The 21,760-nt window shown below is 44.1% G+C and overlaps 1 protein-coding gene and 1 pseudogene across 1 annotated transcript in view; both read right to left on the reverse strand.

Annotated features, from left to right (window-relative positions):
* mbtd1 (mbt domain containing 1) overlaps positions 1–21,760 on the reverse strand; it is a 51,779-nt gene that overhangs the window by 18,949 nt on the left and 11,070 nt on the right. The window contains exons 7-14 of the mRNA XM_089016206.1: positions 21,426–21,560; positions 21,240–21,328; positions 16,133–16,367; positions 9,719–9,774; positions 8,167–8,271; positions 7,960–8,107; positions 7,019–7,101; positions 2,283–2,705 (exon numbers count right to left, since the gene is read on the reverse strand). Coding sequence (XP_088872332.1) covers positions 2,283–2,705; positions 7,019–7,101; positions 7,960–8,107; positions 8,167–8,271; positions 9,719–9,774; positions 16,133–16,367; positions 21,240–21,328; positions 21,426–21,560 — 1,274 coding nt within the window. The remainder of the gene's footprint in view (positions 1–2,282; positions 2,706–7,018; positions 7,102–7,959; positions 8,108–8,166; positions 8,272–9,718; positions 9,775–16,132; positions 16,368–21,239; positions 21,329–21,425; positions 21,561–21,760) is intronic.
* LOC148887019 (uncharacterized) lies at positions 13,444–14,821 on the reverse strand (annotated as a pseudogene).

Genomic DNA, 21,760 nt, shown 5'->3' on the forward strand with positions numbered 1-21,760 from the left:
CTCTCTGAGCCCTTGGTATTTCTCCATTTTCTCATGTTCCTTCTTTTTGATGTTTCCATCACTCTGGATCGCTACCTCTATGGCTCTGGTGTTCAGGGCCTGCTCTTGAGCAGCCAGGATGAGTGCCTCTGTGCTGTCCTTTAGGCCAGCCCTCTCTAGCCACTGATAGGACTTCTTGAGATCAGCCACTCCTGTTATGGTTCGGTGGTACATCCCGTGTAGGGGCTTTTCCTCCCATGATTGTCCCTCTTCCATCACCTCATCCTCTGTTCCCCATTTTCTGAGACATTCTCTGAGTACATCATCCGTTGGAGCCTTCTCTTTGATGGATTCATGGTGCTTGGATGTTTCATCCTGGACAGTGGCTCTCACACTCACTAGTCCCCGGCCTCCTTCCTTACGGCTTGTGTGTAGTCTCAGGGTGCTGGACTTGGGATGGAGAAAATATATATATATATATATATATATATATATATATATATATATATATATATATATATATATATATATATATATATATATATATATATATATATATATATATATATATAGTTCTTTTTCTTTGGTGCTAACTCACTAACAGTGTAAGCATGGAATATGATAAAAATACATTTTATTTATAAGTGCCTTTTAAATCTCTCAATGACAATTTACAATCACAAAACAGGCACATAAATAAAACCATAGATAAAATTATACATTGAAACGGGAGATAAAACGATACAGAGAATGTGATTGACTTTAAATAAGTGGGTTTTGAGATGGGATTTGCAGGTAGGAAAAGAATCAATATTACGGATGTTGGGAGGAAGTGAGTTCCAGAGTTTGGGGGCAAAGCAGCTGAAAGCTCTGTCCCCCATCGTGCTGAGACAGGCAGGGGTCACACTGAGATGGTGGGAGGATGAGGATCTGAAGGAATGAGAGGGAACAGTAATTTGGAGAAGGTCAGATAGGTATGGGGGAAAGGTTATGGGTGGCTTTAAATTTATCGAAAAGTATTTTGTAGTCAATTCTAAATTTGACCGGGAGCCAGTCGAGCAGTTGGAGGAAGATGTTGGAATAGTAGGGGGTTATGGTGATGATCTGGGCTGAGGAATTCTGGACTACTTGTAGTTTGTGGAGAAATTTGTGAGGGACACCAAGTAAAAGTGAATTGCAATAATCAAAACAGGAGGTGACGAGACTGTGGACAAGGATAGCTGTAGTGTGAGGGTTGAGAGAGGGACGGAGATGATTAATATTGCGTAGTTGGAAATAAGCGGACTGTGTTATGTTATTCATATGGGAGTGGAAAGATAGCAAGATATCGAGGATGACACACATGCGCTTGACCTAAGGGGAGGAGGACACAGTGGAACTATCAATAGTGAGGGAGAAATTGTTGGCTTTGTGTAAGGTGGATTTGTACTGCCAAGTAGAAGTTCAGGCTTTTTTTTTTTGCTGTTAGGTTTGAGGAAGCTATGGGTAAACCATTATTTAATTTCTGAGAGGCAGTGTGAATGGGATGAAGGTGGAAGAGAGGAGTCGGGTTTGCTGGAGAGGTAGAGCTTGGTGTCATCTGCAAAGCAGTGAAAGGGTTGCCAAACTTACAGAAAAACCTGCATTGGCAAGGGGAAGATGGTAGATAATCAAGAGAGAGGGTCCAGGACAGAGCCTTGGGCCGTACCAGACGACAGTGGGGAGGACTGAAGTGAAGGAGTTGATTCGTATAAATTGAGAGTGGCCGGAGAATCAGAAAAGGAACCAATTTAGGGGTGTTTGGGTGATGAACTATGGAGGAAAGTAGGATGGGGTGAGAAATGGTGTCAAAAGCTGCGGTGAGGTCACGGAGGATGAGGATGGAGAGTAAACTGCCGTCTTCTGCCATAAAAATGTCATTTGTGATTTTCAAGAGAGCTGATTCTATACTGTGGCGGGGGCAGAAACCACACTGGAATTGCGCATAGAAGTTGTTGTGAGTGAGGTGAGAGTGAAGCTGTGAGGTAACATCGATGACGTACTGTGAGGTAACACTTTTTTCGAGGAATTTGGAAATGGAAGGAAGATGAGAAATTGTGAGTTATTGAAATCGTTGAGATCCGATCCAGCTTTTTTGAAGAATAGGCGTGACAGCTGCAGTTTTGAGGGGGACAGAGACATATGTAAACATAGCATCATTGGCTTGAAGCGATTGTGATTTATACTACAACTGATCATTTGGGGCAACGTATGACATTAGCGTTGTCAGTCGTCATCGTGACTTTTTTGGGGGGTGAGGGGGGTCCCTCAGTGCAATGTTTTCAAATTGGACAGTCACCAGTGTGATGACCTTGGGAAACAAGTGTCAAACTGTTACCGTGATAAGACCCGAAACAAAGGTTTTTAAGTAAAATTGTTACTCCCATACAAGAATTAGATGAAATCATCTTGAGGAAGAAGATATTAGGTACACTCATGCTTTGGGTTTGTGATAGTGAAATTAGGTTCTTACTCTGGGAGGCTGGGGGTTGAAGTTGATACCCCGTCAGCTGACACCAACCCACAGGATAAAGATCAGGAGATTCGCAGTCAACCCATTGGTCATACTCATCTTCCCAGCCATCAAAGTGGATCCTTAAGAGCCGATGTACAATTCTTGTCACTGTAGCAACACACACCAGACGTGGCTCCATCAGGTCAACAGCCTCCAGCTTCATGCCTCGTTGGAAACCATGATTGGGAACTTCCTATCAAGGCAGCATGAATAATTAAAAAAATAAAATACAAATTGTACCTGGATAATAATCACTTTAGACCTGAGACCTTTTCCACTTTGCAAGAAAACATGGACAATTCAAATTCTCTGTCGTGGAAAAAAATGATTCTACATACTCTTAAGCCGTGCCTATACAGTGCATACAAAATAGTAAACTTTGAAACTGGAACTGAAACTGTGACTGTGTACAAAATTAAACAATCACATTTAAAGTCATGTTAAATACGCAGTAGTCAGTGCAACATCAGACGCATCAGCAATTCCACTGCCGGGACAAAGTAAAATAAAATGCTGTTTTTTTTAAACTGTGATTTATTGATGAAAACTACATTCAAGCATAATCTGGAGTGATAGAAAAGTCTGAGCGGTGCAAGACATGTATCATGACTTTAAGACAGTTGTGAGGTGTGCTGTCGGTGTGGAGGAATTCAAGGTGGAGTGGGACTCCACCAGGCGTCAGCCCTGAGCCCCTTCTTATTTGCTATGGTGATGGAAAGGCTGACAGACGATGTTAGACAAGAATCTCCTTGGACCATGATGTTTGCAGATGACATTGTGATCTGTAGCGAGAGCAGGGAACAGGTGGGGGAGAAACTAGAAAGGTGGAGGTTTTTCCTGGAAAGGAGAGGAATGAAGATCAGTCGCAGAAAGACGGAATATAAGCGTGTGAATGAGAGGAACCCAAGTTCAAAAGTGATGCTACAGCGAGAAGAGATAAATCTATATACTGTACATATATCTAACCTACACTGTCTGTACTATTAACACATTAAACATATAAGTACCAAAAATACAACAATGTTTAGCGCAAGTTTACTGGCGAATAGCGCGGAAAGGGAGCTGCTATATTTGTTTTCTCATTTCATTGCGCAGTCTCGCGGTATTTTACTCCCGAGCGATCCCGATTGTCAACGGGAGCAACCGACATCCACCAAAACACACGAACGCATGCTGAGTCAAGTTCCACGAAATAGTGGATGCCTGGTATCCCTGTATTCACCATCCTGTGCGTTTGTGAATTGGGTATGTTACATTTCGTTTTATATACCCTTGGTTGCGTTTTTTTCGTCGACGTTGAGCTAGTGCTTTTTGGTTTTCACGTCATTTGTATTTCCTGGTCCTGATTTTGACCAGCGCTTTGAGTTTATTGTGGTCTGTCCGGACTTATGTTCCTATTAAATATTATTGTTCGGTACGCCTGTCTCCGTCTGCTAATTTTGAGATCCAGCTACTTATTTCACTCCAACGAGGCGCGACTTCTCTTCGCCTTGTTTGATTTGTGACAGCAGTGTGGAAAAGAGGTAAAGAAGCGTCTCCAGGTAGGCTGGAACGGCTGGAGAAAAATGTCAGGTGTGATGTGTGATAGAAGGGTTTCAGCTAGGATGAAAGGAAAGGTGTATAAAACGGTAGTGAGACCTGCCATGAAGTTTTGACTGGAGAGAGTGCCACTGAAGAAAAGACAGACAGCAGAGCTGGAGGTAGCAGAGCTGAAGATGTTGAGGTTTTCTTTGGGAGTGACCAGGTTGGATAGGATCAGGAATGAGTACATTAGAAGGACAACTCATATTAGAGGCTTTGGAGACAAAGTGAAAGAGGCCAGACTGAGATGGTTTGGATGTGTCCAGAGGAGAGCGAGTGACTATATCGGAAGAAGGATGCTGAGCAGTAATTTCATCTGTGCTGTATGTCATGCATATTAGCATCTCATCTCATCTCATCTCATTTTCCGTACCGCTTATTCCTCATTAGGGTCGCGGGGGTTGCTGGAGCCTATCTCAGCTGTCTTCGGGCACAAGGCGGGGGACACCCTGAATTGGTTGCCAGCCAATCGCAGGGCACACAAGGACGTACAACAGTCACTCTCACACTCACACCTAGCATATTTGTCAATAAAGCTGACTGTGAGCCTTGAACTGCCAGGCAGTAGACTGAAAGGAAAACCTAAGAGGTGGTTTATGGATGTTGTCAAAGAGGACATGAAGGTCGCTGGTGTGAGAGAAGAGGATGCACAAAACCGGGTTAGATGGAGGACATTGATTTGCTATGGCGACCCCTGAAGGGAAAAGCCAAAAGGAAAAGAAGAAGACATGGAGTAATTTGAAATTGTGGTTCAGATTTTAGCAAGCATCATGGAATTTCACAGGTTTGATTTGCTTTCCCTAGCCAAATAAAATTATGTAGCGGGCATGATTTGGCCTCCAGGCCTTGACTTTGATAACTGTGCTCTACAACCTGTGGTCTATATATCAATGACGCTTCAATAGTTACACAACAGCATTCACAGATTTTGGAAATAGAAACTGTGAATAAACAAGGTGACCCACATTATTAGGGGGCCCGTCCATTTTGGAGAGTATCTCAATGAAACATGTTGTATTCTGGAATTGATGTGATGAGAGAGAAGCAGAGCGCAAATGGGCGCACTTATTATTCCCTGGCTTGTTTTCTGCTGTTTTTGCTTCAGCCCAAAAGTGGGTGGATGAGTGTTGACTGTGGTTAGTTCTTATGTACCAAACAAGAGTTCTGAATTGCACCCTTTTTGAAGTCAGCGCTGGGGGTGTTCAATTGCAACTGACAATGAGACTTGAAAGGGTGTGATTGCAAGAAATAATAAAACAAAACTATTTTTTTAACTACCGGTAGTTTCCAAAGGCACATTCATCAGTATAGATAAACCTTTCCATTTCAAATTTGAATCAATGATCACATTAAAGGACAACCGACACCTACGGACAAGTTGCATCCATAATTTGTAAAATCACGTCAAATAACGTCTACTGACCGCATTTTACAAAGATTTCACGGCATATAGCTATATTTTACGTTTTAAGACTCGCACTGAATATTCATTAAGTCTTGTTTTCGAGTTGATGACGATGACAGAAGTGACGTTTCTGAGGGAACGCCCCTGACCAAGAAATCGAAACACAGTGCATCTTGGGTACTTTGTTTCGTCTGAAAACACAGAGGTGATCGCGAAATTAGAAGGAAAACTACATCAATAACGCGATGATGAATCGTTGTGTGGCAGTCAATTGCGGTAACACGCAGAAAGAAGGTGCAAGTTTACACAAATTCCCAGCATTTCCAATGGACCAAAGCAGTATAGCACCAGCCGAGGAGCTCCCCGGAGTGCGCGAATCCCCGCTTGGATAACCATTGTCATCCTCTGAGCCTGACGATGGGTAGAAAGTTGCTTCCAGTGGTGAAAGAGAGCAATTGTCATAATAGTGGAGCAAACCGATCAGACAAACATTCAGCTGCTGGAACGAGAAGCTAACCGGATTTAGCGATTGAGAACCGCTGTCATTCATCCGTAAGTTCGTAACTCTTCATCTTGCCACATATCACCGAAGTAGATGCTGTATTGCTTTTTCACGGAGCTTCATATAGTCTTCATATATCGTGTCCTTCAGCAGTTTCGTCGCTTTGCTTACATGGCCCGAATTGATACGGAAGGACTTCTTTCATCGATTGCAAACATTTATGCTTTCCTCTTCAGAACTATTTGAATCATATTCATAAGTGGATGAGTAACAAAAAAGATCTTTTTCCGAATCTGAACTCTCTGAAGCCATTGTTTTGATTCTGGACCAGGGCAGTTTGTGAAGGCGTATGGTGACAAGACGTCACTAACTGAGGGCGGGACTTTCTGAATCTCTCCAATTTTGAGCTCATTAGTGGCAGTTGGGCAACTTTAAGTCATTTTTATTGGTGTTTTGCGTTTGACTAAAAATATCAGCCTGTGTGTGTTTGGGTATTTTAGATGCTATAAAACGTTTTTCTGATGTCAGTTAGGAAACAGAAAAATGCAGTCGGTTGTCCTTTAAGCTCACCTTGGTATTGTCTAAATACTTGCCACAAATTAAAAATAAAAATTCTTCACCATGAAGATGTTTCCAAACATTTCTAAATCATTTTTGTCCAGGTTTATTGTTCAACTTTAAGCTTAATCCTGCCGATGCCAAAAAAGATTCTCACTCTTAGGCTACCCATCTTGCACAGAAATATGGGGTCGATGCAACATACTCATCTTCACACACCCAATCTCATCCCGACGACACCCTGGTGTAGTGGCCAACTTGGAAAGGGACATTAACTGCACAGGGGATTTACACCTCGAGATCCCCCAGTTTTTTCAGGTGCATCTACTCCCACACAATTGGCCTGATTCACCCCATTCAGATATCAACATATTTCACAGTCGCGCCATGAGGGCTTCATTTTTTTAATTCCAAACATGTGTAGTTTGAATTGTAATTCAAGATTAAGATTTTTGCCTACCTTGTTAAAGAGCTTCACAGGAGCAGCTATTGCAGCCGTTTCTCTGAGGTAGTCAAACCATTTAAATGGCAGTTTAATGTAACCTGCAGCAGAGAATTTGAAGCACAAAAATAATTTGCCAACATTTTTTTATGCCGTTAATATACATTTTCTGAAACATTGGGCCAGGGGTCGGGAACCTTTTTGACGATGAGAGCCGTAAAAGCGTGCATGTATATGTGTGTGTGTGTGTGTATATATATATATATATATATATATGTATGTATGTGTGTGATTTCAACAATATGTCAAAATGTATTATTTATTTAATAATGTATTGTTTAAAATAACTGTGCTAATCATTTAAAATAACTGTGATAATTATTAATATGAATGGTTTTCCGTTCCTCGTGGTTGGTAAAAATCCAGCCAAACTATCGGAATGAAAGTCAACTTGCCGGGTCCATATGCAAAGTTACTGCTAGCTAGCCTGCACACTGCTCATTAGCTCGCACGCTTGCTTTCTCCCGTCCTTCGCAGAAGTATATCGATGCGAACGTCGGAGGGGTACTTGTCAAAGTGCTACTGACATTCGAATGTTTCATCAATGATATTGTTTCATTGCAAATTAGAATCACGGCAGAACCTGTTCTCTCCACAAAGGCGAATCCTTTGGTCCATTCAACGTGAAGTGTGCAATACTCGTCATCTTTTTTACTCGTCCACTTATTCAAAAGGGTGCGTTGACCTGTGTCGACGGCCACCTAGGTCAGTATCATCCGATTAAAATTGCTTTTTCACCCAACTGCAGCGCAATAAAATCAATTAACAGCGAAAAGATTTCGTTTGATCTACGAGCCAGATGCAATCATCAAAAGAGCCACATATGGTTCCCGACCCTGCATTAGGCGTTAACAAATGCCAATTTAAATGATGAATGAATAAATATGGATGCACAGTACCTCGAGGGGAGGTCAGTTCAATGTTGTTGATTTCACAGAAGCCAACGGGAAAGATGGAGGGTGAGGTGCCATGGTAGCAGAACCAGTCTGATCCATCAACCGCTTCGGAACCATCAATTCCAATCATGAGATACCCATCTGCCAGCACCTTAACAGCATGTAATGTTAATATTTTAGACAACTACCCAAAATACAGAAAACGCTTACCTTTCTTACAGTAGCTACACATATTGCTGAGAGATTGAGAGGGTCAATAGCTTCCAACTTCATGCCATCCTTGAACCAATCCATACTTTGGTCCACATCTCTCACCTGAGGATGATCGATTGAAATTAGATTTGGGCTAATGGTAACACGCACTCTTACTCACTCTCTACACATGGACATGTGCGTACATAGTGATAATGTTCATTATTTTCCATCACGTTATGATAAAAATGAAATGTTTTAGTATATTTTAATTCTGTTATTGTTTTATGATTGAGGATTTTGGCTCAAAAGTAAGGCTAAAAAATTGCATATTTCGTCCGACCAATGGGGGGAAGGTTTAAAAAAAAAAGTAAACCATCAAATAATCATATTCAGTTACACACTGAACGCACACACACACACACCGCACACACACGCACGCAAGCATGCGGACACACACACACACACACACACACACACACACACACACACACACACACACACACACACACACACACACACACACACACACACACACGCACACACACACAGACACACACAAAGACAACCTCTCACTACAGGGGTACAATGATGTTGGGCACCAGTGCTTCAAATTCTACATCACTTTTCATAGGTGGTTGACATGAATCGAGGGTGGCAGTGACACAGTATAAATACAAATTGTTTGTGATGATATACTGTCATAGGTCACACAAAACATGAACAAATATGTACTTTGATCACTCAGCATTGTACAAAATTTTGTTCTTCCATTCAAACCACAAGTTAACAGTTGAAGAAGCAAAATGATAATACAAAACAAAACATATTAATGTATATAGCCAGTGTACAAAATATTGACCGCCCGGACGCCCGGGGCGTGCAACTTTTACGTCGGGGGTCCAACTTATAAAACGTCTCCGCCCGGGTGCCCGACAACTTCTTCAAGGAAAAAAACAAAACAACAAAACAAAACAATTTATTCGGTCTGGAAATTTTGGAATTTCGGTTCGTTTGGCAATTTGCATACATGGCACTGCAGCCAAACAGAAACCTGCTTCGTGCTCCCGGACTTTCCCGAGCGTTATAAGGTCGTGCATTTGCAGATCATTTTCCAAAGTAGATAAACAGAACTTCAGCTCTAGAAGAAATATTCAAAAGAAGCTAACAAAATTTATGACGCTACAAAACGTAAAGCGTCCTTGAGAATTTTGAGAGGCGCTTAGAAATTAATGTATCATTATGATTAAAAAGCATTGTGGAAAGAGGAGTTCACTTCACGTGGGTTGTAGCAGATGACGCAACGCAAACATTGCATTGTGCAACATGACGAACAGTGTATGGACAAACGACAACTGGAGCAAAATCATCAGCAAGGGATATTTACGATATATTAAGCAAGGCGGCATTTGTGGTAGGTACATCCTGGATACAAAAAATCCTTCAGGCAACTTTATGGCCGGGCAGGCTACTTTTCAGAGTTGTCTGCCCTGGTGTCCAGTAACATTTTGCCATGAGTTTCAGACACTGATATAGCGCATTAACAACAGCTGAATGTTTATTGGATTACCTTTTGGAAGAGCTGTGGGGGGGCATCAACTTGACCATCAATTTTCTTTGTTACATCTGTAAAATACATGTCATCAAGTTAGTTCTATACAGGAACCATCCGACTTACGACCGGCTCGACTTACGACCACCCGTACTTACGGCCATGACCCCCAGACCGTATTTTTTTTATGCTAATTCTACGACTGGCACTGTAACGCGCTAGCAGCCTGGCAATGCGTTCGACAATTTTGGCCAGCCAGCCAGCATCTAACTCTCGGACAGCAATCAACCGCGTGATGGCACCGGAGGGGGGCATGTCTACTGACACGGCCAGGACAAGAGCCGACGCGGGTGGGCGTCGGCGCTCGGGCGCGCAGGACCACAGTGACGAGAACGGGGGCATTGTCCCCTGACGCAGGCCACGGCCCTGCCAGCACTTCAGGTGAGGCGGGTCAGGCGTCGGCGCTCAGGGGTGCGGGATCCCCGCGATGAGAACGCCGCCTCAGATAGTCAGATAGTGACAAACGCTTTTTTGTGAATCTTTTCAATGTTATAGCGGTGGAAATGGATGGGATCGTGGTATGTGGAGGAGACTTCAACGTGGTGCTCAACCATGACTTAGATACAACAAGTACAAAGAAATCTAGATTACACATAACCAAACACATTAACACGCAAATAAAACAACTCGGGATAATAGACGTATGGAGGGACTCACACACGTTGCATAGAGATTACACACATTACTCCCATCCACACGCAATCTATGCTAGAATCGACTATTTTTTCATGAAGATTAAAGACAAATACAGAGTGGAAGAATGTAGGATTGGTGTCACAGATTTATCAGACCACAGTGCCGTTTATATGACAGTGAAATTGAACAGTAGAAGGGAAAACACAACTTGGAGATTGAACACAGGGTTATTGAATGACAAGGAACTAGTACAGGAACTAAAGGGGGATGGAAGAAAATGACACTGGAGAAGTGAATTTTTTACAACCCCGGAGATGACCGGGAAATATAAATCGGGACAGTACGAGTGCTGGCGGCTATGCGGACAGGAAAGAAATGTAGATCATGCACATATATTTTGGATATGTCAAATGTTGAAAGGTTATTGGGAAGAAGTTTGGAGGAACTGAAAAAGATAATTGGCGACGAAATACCAAAGACCGACTTGGTGATGTACCGAGCTGACCTAAATCAAGAAAACGTGCAAACAAGAGATGAGTACTTGATAAAAGTGTTGCTGATAGCTAGCAAGAAAGCCATGACAAGAAAATGGTTTACAACCGACCCACCAACAAAGAACCAATGGATCGGAATAGTGGAAGAGATATAAGAGCTGGATAGGTTCACACACATATTGAGGGTCCAAGCAGGGAAGTTTAAAACACGATGGGAAGAATGGGATGAATATAAAAAACAATCAAACAAATGAATGAACGAACGACACCACAAACCAGTCAAGATAGCTAACACATATAAATCCCCAAAAAAGGGAAACTTGACATTCTCAATCACTTTTTTTTTTCTTTGCTTTATTGTTATTGCTGTGTTTTACTTTTGTTGATTGGTTGTTTTCATTGTTGAATAGTTTGCAGTTACAAAAGGATGTGGTTATACAATTTGGCCACAAGGCATTCTGTATTCAACTGTTCAATTTCAAATGTTTTTAAATGTTATAAAAATAATAAAGATGCAAGTTACAAAAAAAAATGAGTGATATGCATCAGGGAGGGCATTCAGTGGCAAAACTCCGCCAAACAGAATTTTGGAGACATGTCAAAAATCTTTACAGGTATAAAAGTGCCTGGAGTGTCGACTTTCCGCCAAAAGAGTGTGCAAACACATTTTGGAAAAGGGTCAAGAAATGTTTCCATTTTGTGCAATAGACTCTGTGGACCAAAAATTTGTCAGTGAAAGAACCTAACAAAAGAAGTCAAATCAAAAAGTTGAGAGTTCGGAGAATCTGACACATATTCAGTTGACATATGCAAATTTAAACTTACATTACACTACTCCGAAATAACCTTTCAATGTCTAGATCTCAAATGTGGCACATTAGCCACTTGTCTTTATTGAGGTCAAATATATTTATTTACAACAGATAATTGTGTTCATCTATCTATGCCAGCGGCTGAATCCTTAAATACTCGAACACTACAGGTGTCAAACTGAAGGCCCGGGAGCCAGATCTGGCTTACCGCATCATTTTGTGTGGCCCGCAAAAGCAAATCAAAGATGTCAACTTTAATGATCCTTGCAAACATTTCTGCCAAACCTTCAAATTGTCATTTGTCATAAATAATAGTGATACTGTTTCTTTTCAGCCTCTGGAAAAACAAGCTCAAAGAATAAAATATAGTTCCTTCAGCCAGCAAGTCGTGCAACCAATATGATAAAATATACATGTAATACATATACATATAATATTAATAATAATCATAATAATAAAGTAAAATAATAAAAAATAAACCTCATGGGTGGTGTCTGTCCCCCATTTCAGCTCGGGTCCTCTACCAGAGGCCAGGAAGCTTGAGGGTTCTGCGCAGTATCCGTGCTGTTCCCAGCACTGCGCTTTTCTGGACCGAGATATCCGATGTTGTTCCCGGGATCTGTTGCAACCACCCGTGGAGTTTGGGGGTCACTGCCCCGAGTGCTCCGACCACCACAGGCACGACTGTCACCTTTACCTTCCAGGCTCTCTCCAGCTGCTCTCTGAGCCCTTGGTATTTCTCGATTTTCTCATGTTCCTTCTGATGTTTCCATCACTCGGGACCGCTACATCCACGACAACGGCTTTCCTTTCCCCTTTATCTATGACCACGATATCTGGTTGGTTGGCCATTACCATCTTGTCAGTCTGTATCTGGAAGTCCCACAGGGTCTTTGCTCGGTCATTCTCTCCCACCTTGGGAGGTGTTTCCCATTTTGACCTTGGGGTTTCCAGTCCATACTCCATAGACGCGAGCTAATATATATATATATATATATATATATATATATATATATATATATATATATATATATATATATATATATACATACATACATACATACATACATACATACATACATACATACATACATACATACATACAATAAGAACATGTATGTATTAAGAAGCCTGACAGCAGTCGGTAGGAACGAGCGGCGGTACCTCTCCTTCTTGCAGAGCGGGTGTAACAGTCTCTGGGTGAAGGAGCTACCCAGTGCTGTCAGGGTGGGCAGGTGGGGTTGAGATGGGCTGTCAATCATAGCTTTTAGTTTAGCTAGCGTCCGTCTGTTGCCCACCTCCTCCAGAGAGTCCAGCGAGCAGCCCAGGACAGAACTTTCCGTCTTGACCAGGTGGTCCAGTCTTTTTCTGTCCCGCGTGGTGATTCTGCCTGACCAGCAGACAATTCCATAGTGGATGGCTGAAGGAACCACAGAGTCATACAAAGTCTTCAGGAGTGACCCCTGAACGCCAAAAGACCTCAGTTTCCTGAGTAAGAAGAGGTGAATCTGTCCCTTATTGATCAGGGCATCCGTGTTTGTTGTCCAGTCCAGTTTATTGTTGACAGTAACACCCAGGTACTTGTACGAGGTCACCCTCTCTATGTCCGTACCCTGGATGTTCAACGGTGCAGGTGAGGATTGTTTCCTGCAGAAATCTACAACCAACTCCTTGGTTTTCCGGTGTTGATCTGGAGGTGATGCCGCTGGCAATAGTCCACGGCAATAGTCCACGAAGTCCTTGGTCAGTCCCCTGTGCTCCCTATCATCTCCCTCTTTAATGAGGCCGACATTAACCGAAATGGTGGTTGACTTTGCTAAGAGGATGGAAATGGCTCTTGTGAATACTTTCTTTCAGAAGAGACAGGAACATAGGGTGACCTATAAGAGTGGAGGCCGGAGTACACAGGTAGAATACATTTTGTAACAATGGTGCCATCTGAAGGAAATCGGTGAATGCAAAGTAGTTGTTGGTGAGAGTATAGCCAGACAGCATAGTTTGGTGGTGTGTCGGATGACGCTGATAGCGAGGAAGATGAAGAATCCAAAGGCAGAACTGAGGAAAAAATGGTGAAAGTTGAAAAAGGAAGAGTTTCATGACTTTTAGGAAGGAGTTAAGAGAAGGACTAGGTGGGCAAGAGGTCCTTCCAGATGACTGGCAAACTACAGCGAACGTAATCAGAGAGACAGGTCGGAAAGTACGTGGTGTATCAACTGGAAGAAGATAAGGAGACTTGGTGGTGAAATGGGGAGGTACAGAGAAAGTGGTTAGCAAAGAAGTAGGACACTTAGAGGCCAGAAGAGAGTAGACAGGAGTACACGGAGATACAGCGCACAGTGAAAGTAAATGTGGCAAAAGCCAAACAAGAGGCCTATAATGACTTGCATGCTAGGATGTCTCGCCGACCTTTACAGGTTGGCAAGACAGAGAGACAAAGGAGGTCGGGACCTGCAGCAGGTTAGGGTGATTAGGGATAGAGATGGCAATGTATTAACAGATGACAATAGTGTGATGGGAAGATGGAAAGAGTACTTTGAAAAATTGATGAATGAGGAAAATGAGAAGGAACAAAGAGTAGATGTGACTGTTCGCAAGGATGAAGAGCATGAAGGGTGGAACGGCACTCGGGCTTGATGGTTGACCAACGGACGTATGGAAGTGTCTAGGAGAGGTGGCAGTGGTGTTTCTGACTGGGTTGTTCAACAAGATCTTAGATGGTGAGCAGATGCCTGAGGAATGTAGACGAAGTGTACTGGTGCCCATATTTAACAACAAGGGAGATTGTAGTTGTAGAGTTGTAGTAACTGCAGAAGAATAAAGTTGATGAGCCATACAATGAAACTATGGGAAAATAGTTTAAGCTAGATTAAGAGCAGAAGTGAACATTTGTGAGCAGCAGTATGGCTTCATGACAAAAAACAGTACGGCAGATGCACTACAGTATTTGCTTTAAGAATGCTGATAGAGAAGTACAGAGAAGGTCAGAAGGAATGGCATTGTGGCCAGTAGTCAAAAGTATGTGTTCAAAAAGCAGTGTCAGCTGTTGACTGTAAAAACTCAAAACTATTACTATTAAAAAGGTAGGATTTAGCCATTCTAACATTTAGTTGCATGACCACATTTTTTTTAAACTGCTTCACATCTGTGTCGCATAGAGTCAAACAACTTGTGACACCTTTCAGTTATTTCGCTCCATGATTTCTTAAACACATTCCACAATGCATTTACATTTCTTGGTTTTGCTTCACAAACAGCATTTGGGAAGATGATGGGAAGACCACAGGTACTTCAGGTCGGCAGCAACGCCTCCAGCACCATTATGATGAACACAAGGACGCAACAAGGATGTGTGCTGAGCCCCTCCCCACCCGCTATGCTGACCCACAACTACACATCGTCATCCAGCTTGAGCCTCGTTGGTAATTTTGCGGATGAGAGAACCGTGGTGGTTCTTATCAACAATCTACACGAGTGAGGTGTACAGATTGGCCTCATAGTTTAAAGACAACAATCTCCACCCGAATTTGGAGAAGATGAAGGAGATTGGTGTGGACTTCAAATGAACGGAGACTCAGCATGCTCCACTGACCGTCAAGGATGCTGCAGTCGGGAGGGAACACTAAGTTCCTGGGAGTGTATAAATATGAAGACCTGTCCTGGAGCCACAATACCTCAACATTGACCAAAAAAGCCCACGAGCGCCTGTACTTGCTCCCCAAACTGAACAAAGCAAGAGCCCCACACCCAATCATCCAGACATTTTATATAGGCACCATTGAGAGCATCTTGTTCAGCTGCATCCCCATATGACATGAAGCCTCCACTGTGTCTTGCCAAAAGACTGCAGCGCATCATAAGAGCAGCTGAGAAGATCATATTGGTGCCCCCCCCCCACTCTGGGACACTTACAACCCTTGTCTGACCAGCCAAGCCATACCGGCAATCTCACGCATTTCACAGCCTCTTCAGCCTGCTGCTGTTGGTGAGGACATTGCGGAGTCTCTGGGCTGGTACAGGCAGGATCAGGAAGTGTTTTTTTCTCCCAGGTGGTCAGGAGACTTAACTCCCTCCGTGTTCTGGCTGCACTCTCCTCCCTCTGCCTCTGGCCTACCCCTGCCACAGACGATGAACAACCCCCCCCCCCCCCACCACCACCACCACCACCAGCTTCAGACATCTGTGTATTGCACAATGCACTACCTAACTTTATCATTTTGTCACAGGTGCCGTTGTTTATACTATTTAGGTTATATATTTGTGTTTTATAGTTGTTATGAGCTGTGTGTGTTTTAATGCACATCATGTTTGCATGGAGGGTTGAGAGGAAATAAATGTCATCTGTGCTGTATGTTAAGCATTGGGCGTAGTAGACAATAAAGAGGACCTTGGAACCTTGAAAAACATTCAAGATAGCGGTGTCATAAACCCACCAGATCTTTTAAAGCGATGTCCAATGCCCCGGGACCATCCAATATTATGAATTAGAGGACTGTACATGTGACACCAGAAGTCATCGGATCCATCCTGGCTCTCCTCATAGACCAGCCTGAGCCTTCCTCCAATCACCTGCTCCACCAAGGCCACTCGTGTCCGGCAAAGATAATTTTTATCCACCACCTCTACCCGCATCAGCTTCTTAAAAGGGAACTGTGTATTTTCATGTACCTAAGATGAAAATGAGAAAGTATACAAATGAGGCCCACATGAGACAGTTGACACATTTAATGGTACTGCGGTAATTGTTATATTGACCATACATCCACAACCCCATTTAATCATCATTATAAATACCATCAGAGCAGTGGTTCTTAACCTGGGTTCGACCGAACCCCTGAGGTACGATGAGTCAGTCTCAGGGGTTTAAAGGAGCAAATGCTTAAGACACACTCGACTCAACATGTTAATTTGTTATGACATTCCTGCTTGGCCATCACTGGCTGTAAAAGATCACGACATTGTTTGTCCAATCAGTGCAGTGGGAAATTTAAACCGCTTGTTAGTCAATGTGTGACTGTTGTGATAGTAAGTCGTACAATCTAAAAATAAAAACTCAAAAAAGCACCCTTGTCTTTTGAAATTGTATTTACTTTTTTAAAAAGTGTGTCTTATATTTTACATATTGATTGTATTTATATTTTTAAATACAGGTAAGATCCATTCGACTTACGACCGGCTCGACTTACAACCGCGACCGCCAGACCCTATTTTTTTATTTTAATTATATGCCTGGCACCGCAACATGCTGGCAGCCCGGCAATGCGTACGACAATTTTGGCCAGCCAGCCAGCCATCATCTCACTCTCGCACAGCAATTGACCGCAAGATGGAGGACTCCAGAGGGGGGAGTGTGCGCCAGGACTAAAGTCAAGGCGGGTGGGCGTCGGCGGTTGCGACAAAATGCCGTGTCGGGGCCACGGCCGGTGCCGCCACCTCTTTGAGACAGTTTGTTCTGCTTTGGGGCAAAGTGGCGGGTCGAGCGCGTCTGCGCCGCAGACGGCCGCGGGGTCGGGCCGGCGACCCAGACCCACGCCCGCCCCCGTGGCATCAGAATCAGGTCGTTTGCAAGTCATTTACCACAGAATCTCTATTCAACATTTTGAATGGATTTCAATTTACGACCATTTTGACATACGACCGGGTTCCGGTCGTAAGTCGGATGTTCCGTGTATATATTTTTCACTCATGAAGGGCTCAGTGAATGTGCATATTGTATTGATTGCTTGGGTTCGTTACCTCTAAAAGCATTAAGAACCACAGCATTAGAGTCTAACAATTAATTACCAGTTTAATTTCAAAAAGTTTGACTGAGCCGTGGGCGGCCCAGTTGACGACTGGTTAGCACATCGACTTCACAGAGCAGAGGCTATGGAGTTTGCATGTTTTCTTGGTTTGTTGGTTCCTCTCACGAAACCAAAGCATGAATGACAGGTTAATGGAACGCTCGAAATTGTCCCTCGGTGGGAATGTGAGCGCAGATGGTTGTTCATCTATGTGTGCCCTGCAACTGGCTGGCCTTCAGTGGGTTTCAGTATCGCTTTAAATTGTTCTGTGAACCAACGGTCTTCAGAAAAGGGTCGCGGGGATGGTGGAGCCTCGTCCAGCTTTCTTCTTTGTCAATAGATGCAGCATTACAGTATGTCTGACAGTAGAACAAATTGAAAAATTTGTGGTTCCACCAGTCTATTCCAGTAGACTAGTGATCATGCATTTACAGTAGTAGCGAACAAATTGAGGCTAACCATGATCAAAGTCAAGTCAAAGTCAGCTTTATTGTCAAATATGCTAATATGCATGACATACAGCACAGATGAAATTAATGTCCTCTCGGACCCAGCGTGAAAGGCATGCAAGGCACTTATAATGTGGCTAAAAGACATACAATTGACAACAGACAATACATGTAATTTCTGAATGTAAAGTGAGGTAGTGTCATATGGAATTTGAGGTAGTGACGTATGAAAAGTGAGGTAGTGACATATGTAAAGTGAGGAAGTGACGTATATAAAGTGACGTAATGTAGTAATGCAAAAACAAACAAGAAAGGGTTGAAGTGAGGTCTTGCAGAAAAAATGAGAAAGAACAAAAAAATAGAGTTCAGGATGATAGTATAGCATGTAGCGTGTACTCTGAGTTCGGTGAGTGTGGCAGTGGGAAGGGGCAGGGTGGGCAGGGCTGGGAGGGAGTTTAGTCTCCGGACAGTCTCCGAAACTGTCCTTGAGCCTGCTGGTCTTGGCTCGGAGACTCCGCAGTCTCCTACCCGATGGCTGTGGGAGGGAGGGGTGGGTGGGATCGCCAGCGATCCTGATGGCTCTGCGGGTGAGGCAGGTGTTGTAAATGTCCTGAAGGGGGGGAAGAGAGACACCGATGATCTTCTCAGCTGTCCTCACGATGCGCTGCAGAGTCTTACAGCAGGACACGGTGCAGGCTGCGTACCACACGGTGATACAGCTGGTCAGGATGCTCTCTATGGTACCGCGGTAGGTGGAGGTCGTGATGGGGGTCGGGGCTCCAACTCTTTTGAGCTTGCGGAGGAAGTATAGGCGCTGGTGGGATCTCTTGGCCAGTGATGCCGTGTTGTGGCTCCAGGACAGGTCTTCGGATACATGCACTCCCAGGAACTTGGTGCTGCTCACTCTCTCCACTGCAGCACCGTCGATGGTGAGTAGAGCATGCTGGGGGCGCACTGTCCGGAAGTCCACAACAATCTCCTTCGTCTTCTCCACATTCAGACGGAGATTGTTGTCCTTGCACCACATGTCCAGGCGGCTGACCTCGTCCCTGTAGGCTGTCTCCTCATCGTTGTTGATGAGGCCCACCACAGTTGTGTCATCCGCAAACTTTATGAAGAGGGTGGAGCTGGGTGATGATGGTGAGCAGTCATGCGTGAGCAGAGTGAAGAGGGGGGGCTCAGCACACACCCCTGGGGGGCCCCTGTGTTCAGCATGATGGTGCTGGAAGTGTTGTTTCCAACTCTGACTGCCTGTGGTCTCCCCGTCAGGAAGTCCAGCAGCCAGTTGCACAGGGAGGTGCTGATCCCCAGTTGGCTCAGTTTGTCGGTGAGCTGTTGGGGGATGATTGTGTTGAATGCTGAGCTGAAGTCGATGAACAGCATTCTGACGTTGGAGTCTCTGGTCTCCAGGTGGGTGAGCGCTGTGTGGAGAGCAGTGGAGATGGCATCATCGGTCGAGCGGTTGGGCCAATATGCAAACTGGAAAGGGTCATGGTTGGGGGGGGGGGGGCAGCCTTGATGTGGTTCATAACTAGCCGCTCGAAGCACTTCATGAGGATGGGAGTGAGTGCGACCGGGCGGTAGTCATTGTGGCAGGTGGGGGACGACTTCTTAGGGACCGGGATGATGGTGGTGGCTTTGAGGCATGGGGGCACAACAGCCTGGCTCAGAGAGGTGCTGAAGATGTCCGTGAAGACATCTGTGAGCTCCTTAGCGCAGTCTCTCAGAACATGGCCAGGAATGCCGTCGGGACATTGGGCTTTGCGTGCGTTGGTCCCTCTGAGGGATCGCCTCACGCTGTCCTGGGACAATGTCAGCACCTGTTTGCCGAGAGGTGGTGGGGTCTTCTGTGCTGGAGTGCTGTTGTCTGTCTCAAAGCGGGCGAAGATGTCATTCAGCTGGTTCAGCGGAGTGGTGGACTTCTCGCAGGTCTGTGGAGAGGGCTTGTAGTCTGTGATGGTCTGTATCCCATGCCACAGGTTCCTGGTGTCTCTGAAGTGTTGGTGATCCTCCTGGAGTGCTGTCTCTTGGAGATCCTGATACCGCGTGACAGGTTGCGCCTGGCTGTCCTCAGGCCCAGCTCATCGCCAGCTTTGTTGGCAGCGTTCCGAGCCCTAAGGAGCCTGTGGACTTCACCCGTCAGCCATGGCTTCTGGTTGGCCCGGATGGTGACAGATCTGGTGACAGTCACGTCATCCATGCACTTCCTTATGTAGGAGGTAACAGAGTCTGTACTCTTGGAAGTCTGTGGTGTTGTTGTAGGTGGCCGCTTGTCTGAACATGTTCCAGTCGGTGTTGGAGAAGCAGTCTTTGAGTGCCTCTGACGACCCATCAGGCCACACCCTTATCTGCGTCTTGACTGGTTTGACGACTTTGACCAGTGGCCTAGTGTACGCAACATGTTTAACATGATAGTGGAGTGGTCCGAAGCTCCTAGGTGGGGGAGGGGGTAGGCTTTGTAGGCTCCTTTGTGTGTGGTGAAAACATTGTCCAGAATGTTGTTACCTCGAGTCGGAAAGTTAATGTGTCCATGGAGTTGTGGAAACACGCTTTTCGGGTTGGCATGTTTGAAATCGCCAGCCAGGATAAGGAAAGCATCGCTAGCCTTAATAGATTCATATCAATGGCAAGAACCTGAGGACCTTGCAAATGTTTCAATACATGAAAATGGCACCTGCATTGCCCCAGACTGATTTGTTTTCACGGTGAGCACAGTGGCCACTAAACTGAAATCTTAGGAGTTCACTCTGCAAGACAACTTGCAAAATACCGTAATTATTCATTTGGCAATGGGCTTAAGTGTGGAGCAGTAGTTTGCCATCAATAAAAAAAAAATCAATAACAGGAATTAATTCTGACAAATCTGTAAAGTTACTGGTCACACATGCACACATAGATGGGAAATTTACTCACTTGGTCTCAAATTTTCAAGCAAAATGTATTTAGGAGCAATTTGTGGCACAAAAACGTTTAGGGACCTCTGGCTTTGCACAGTTATTAATTTAATAAGTTTATGATTGATGTAGTCTTCAAAGCATTGCCATTACATTAATTTGTGCAATTGCGATGTCTTGATTTTAATAAGGTTAGCATTGCCCCCGACAACTATTTAGTTTCGCACCCTCACTCCGCAAAAAGAAAATTCCCCCTCATTGACTGCTTTATTTCCTGTACTGTATATGATACCTGTCCATGTTAAGCGCTTCGTTGAGGCTTCAGCTATTGTTAAAGTATAAAAATAAATAAATATGTATAAAACACAGTATGTACAGACACTCGTTGCTGGTTAATTTCCGTTTCCATCTCACCTTGACATTAAAGTCGGGTGGCAGTGTTTTCACTCCAGTGAGACGCTTCACAAGAAATGCTTTCCAGTTAGAATGCTTATGCTGTATGCCTGCAAAATAAATTGCATAAACACTCACAAAGTAGCTACTTCGTACAAAAAAAGACATTTCATCAAGACAAGTAGAGCTTGATGGTATCAGTCTCACTCTTTGGCGGTACAAGAGGTTTCCCACTCGAAGCACACCAGCCGACAGGATGAACTTCAGAAATACAAAGATTACACCAGAAGTCCTTACTGCTGTCAACATCAAAACCTTCATAACGCAGGAGAGCCTTGAACCCTATGGAAAATAAGCAGATATCTATTAGAGCATGACATTGGTCAGCAGGGTGATTAATCATCACCCATAAAAATAGCATCAATATGTATGTAACTCCTGTACAGTGCAAGGAAAACATGTTGAACTAGGACAGGGGTCGGCAACCTTTACAACTCAAAGAGCCATTTGGACCCATTTCCCACAGAAAAGAAAACACTGGG

The sequence above is a fragment of the Hippocampus bargibanti genome, linkage group LG15 (assembly GCF_051943395.1).
Source record: "Hippocampus bargibanti isolate YZ-2025 linkage group LG15, ASM5194339v1, whole genome shotgun sequence".
NCBI classification, from domain to species: domain Eukaryota; kingdom Metazoa; phylum Chordata; class Actinopteri; order Syngnathiformes; family Syngnathidae; genus Hippocampus; species Hippocampus bargibanti.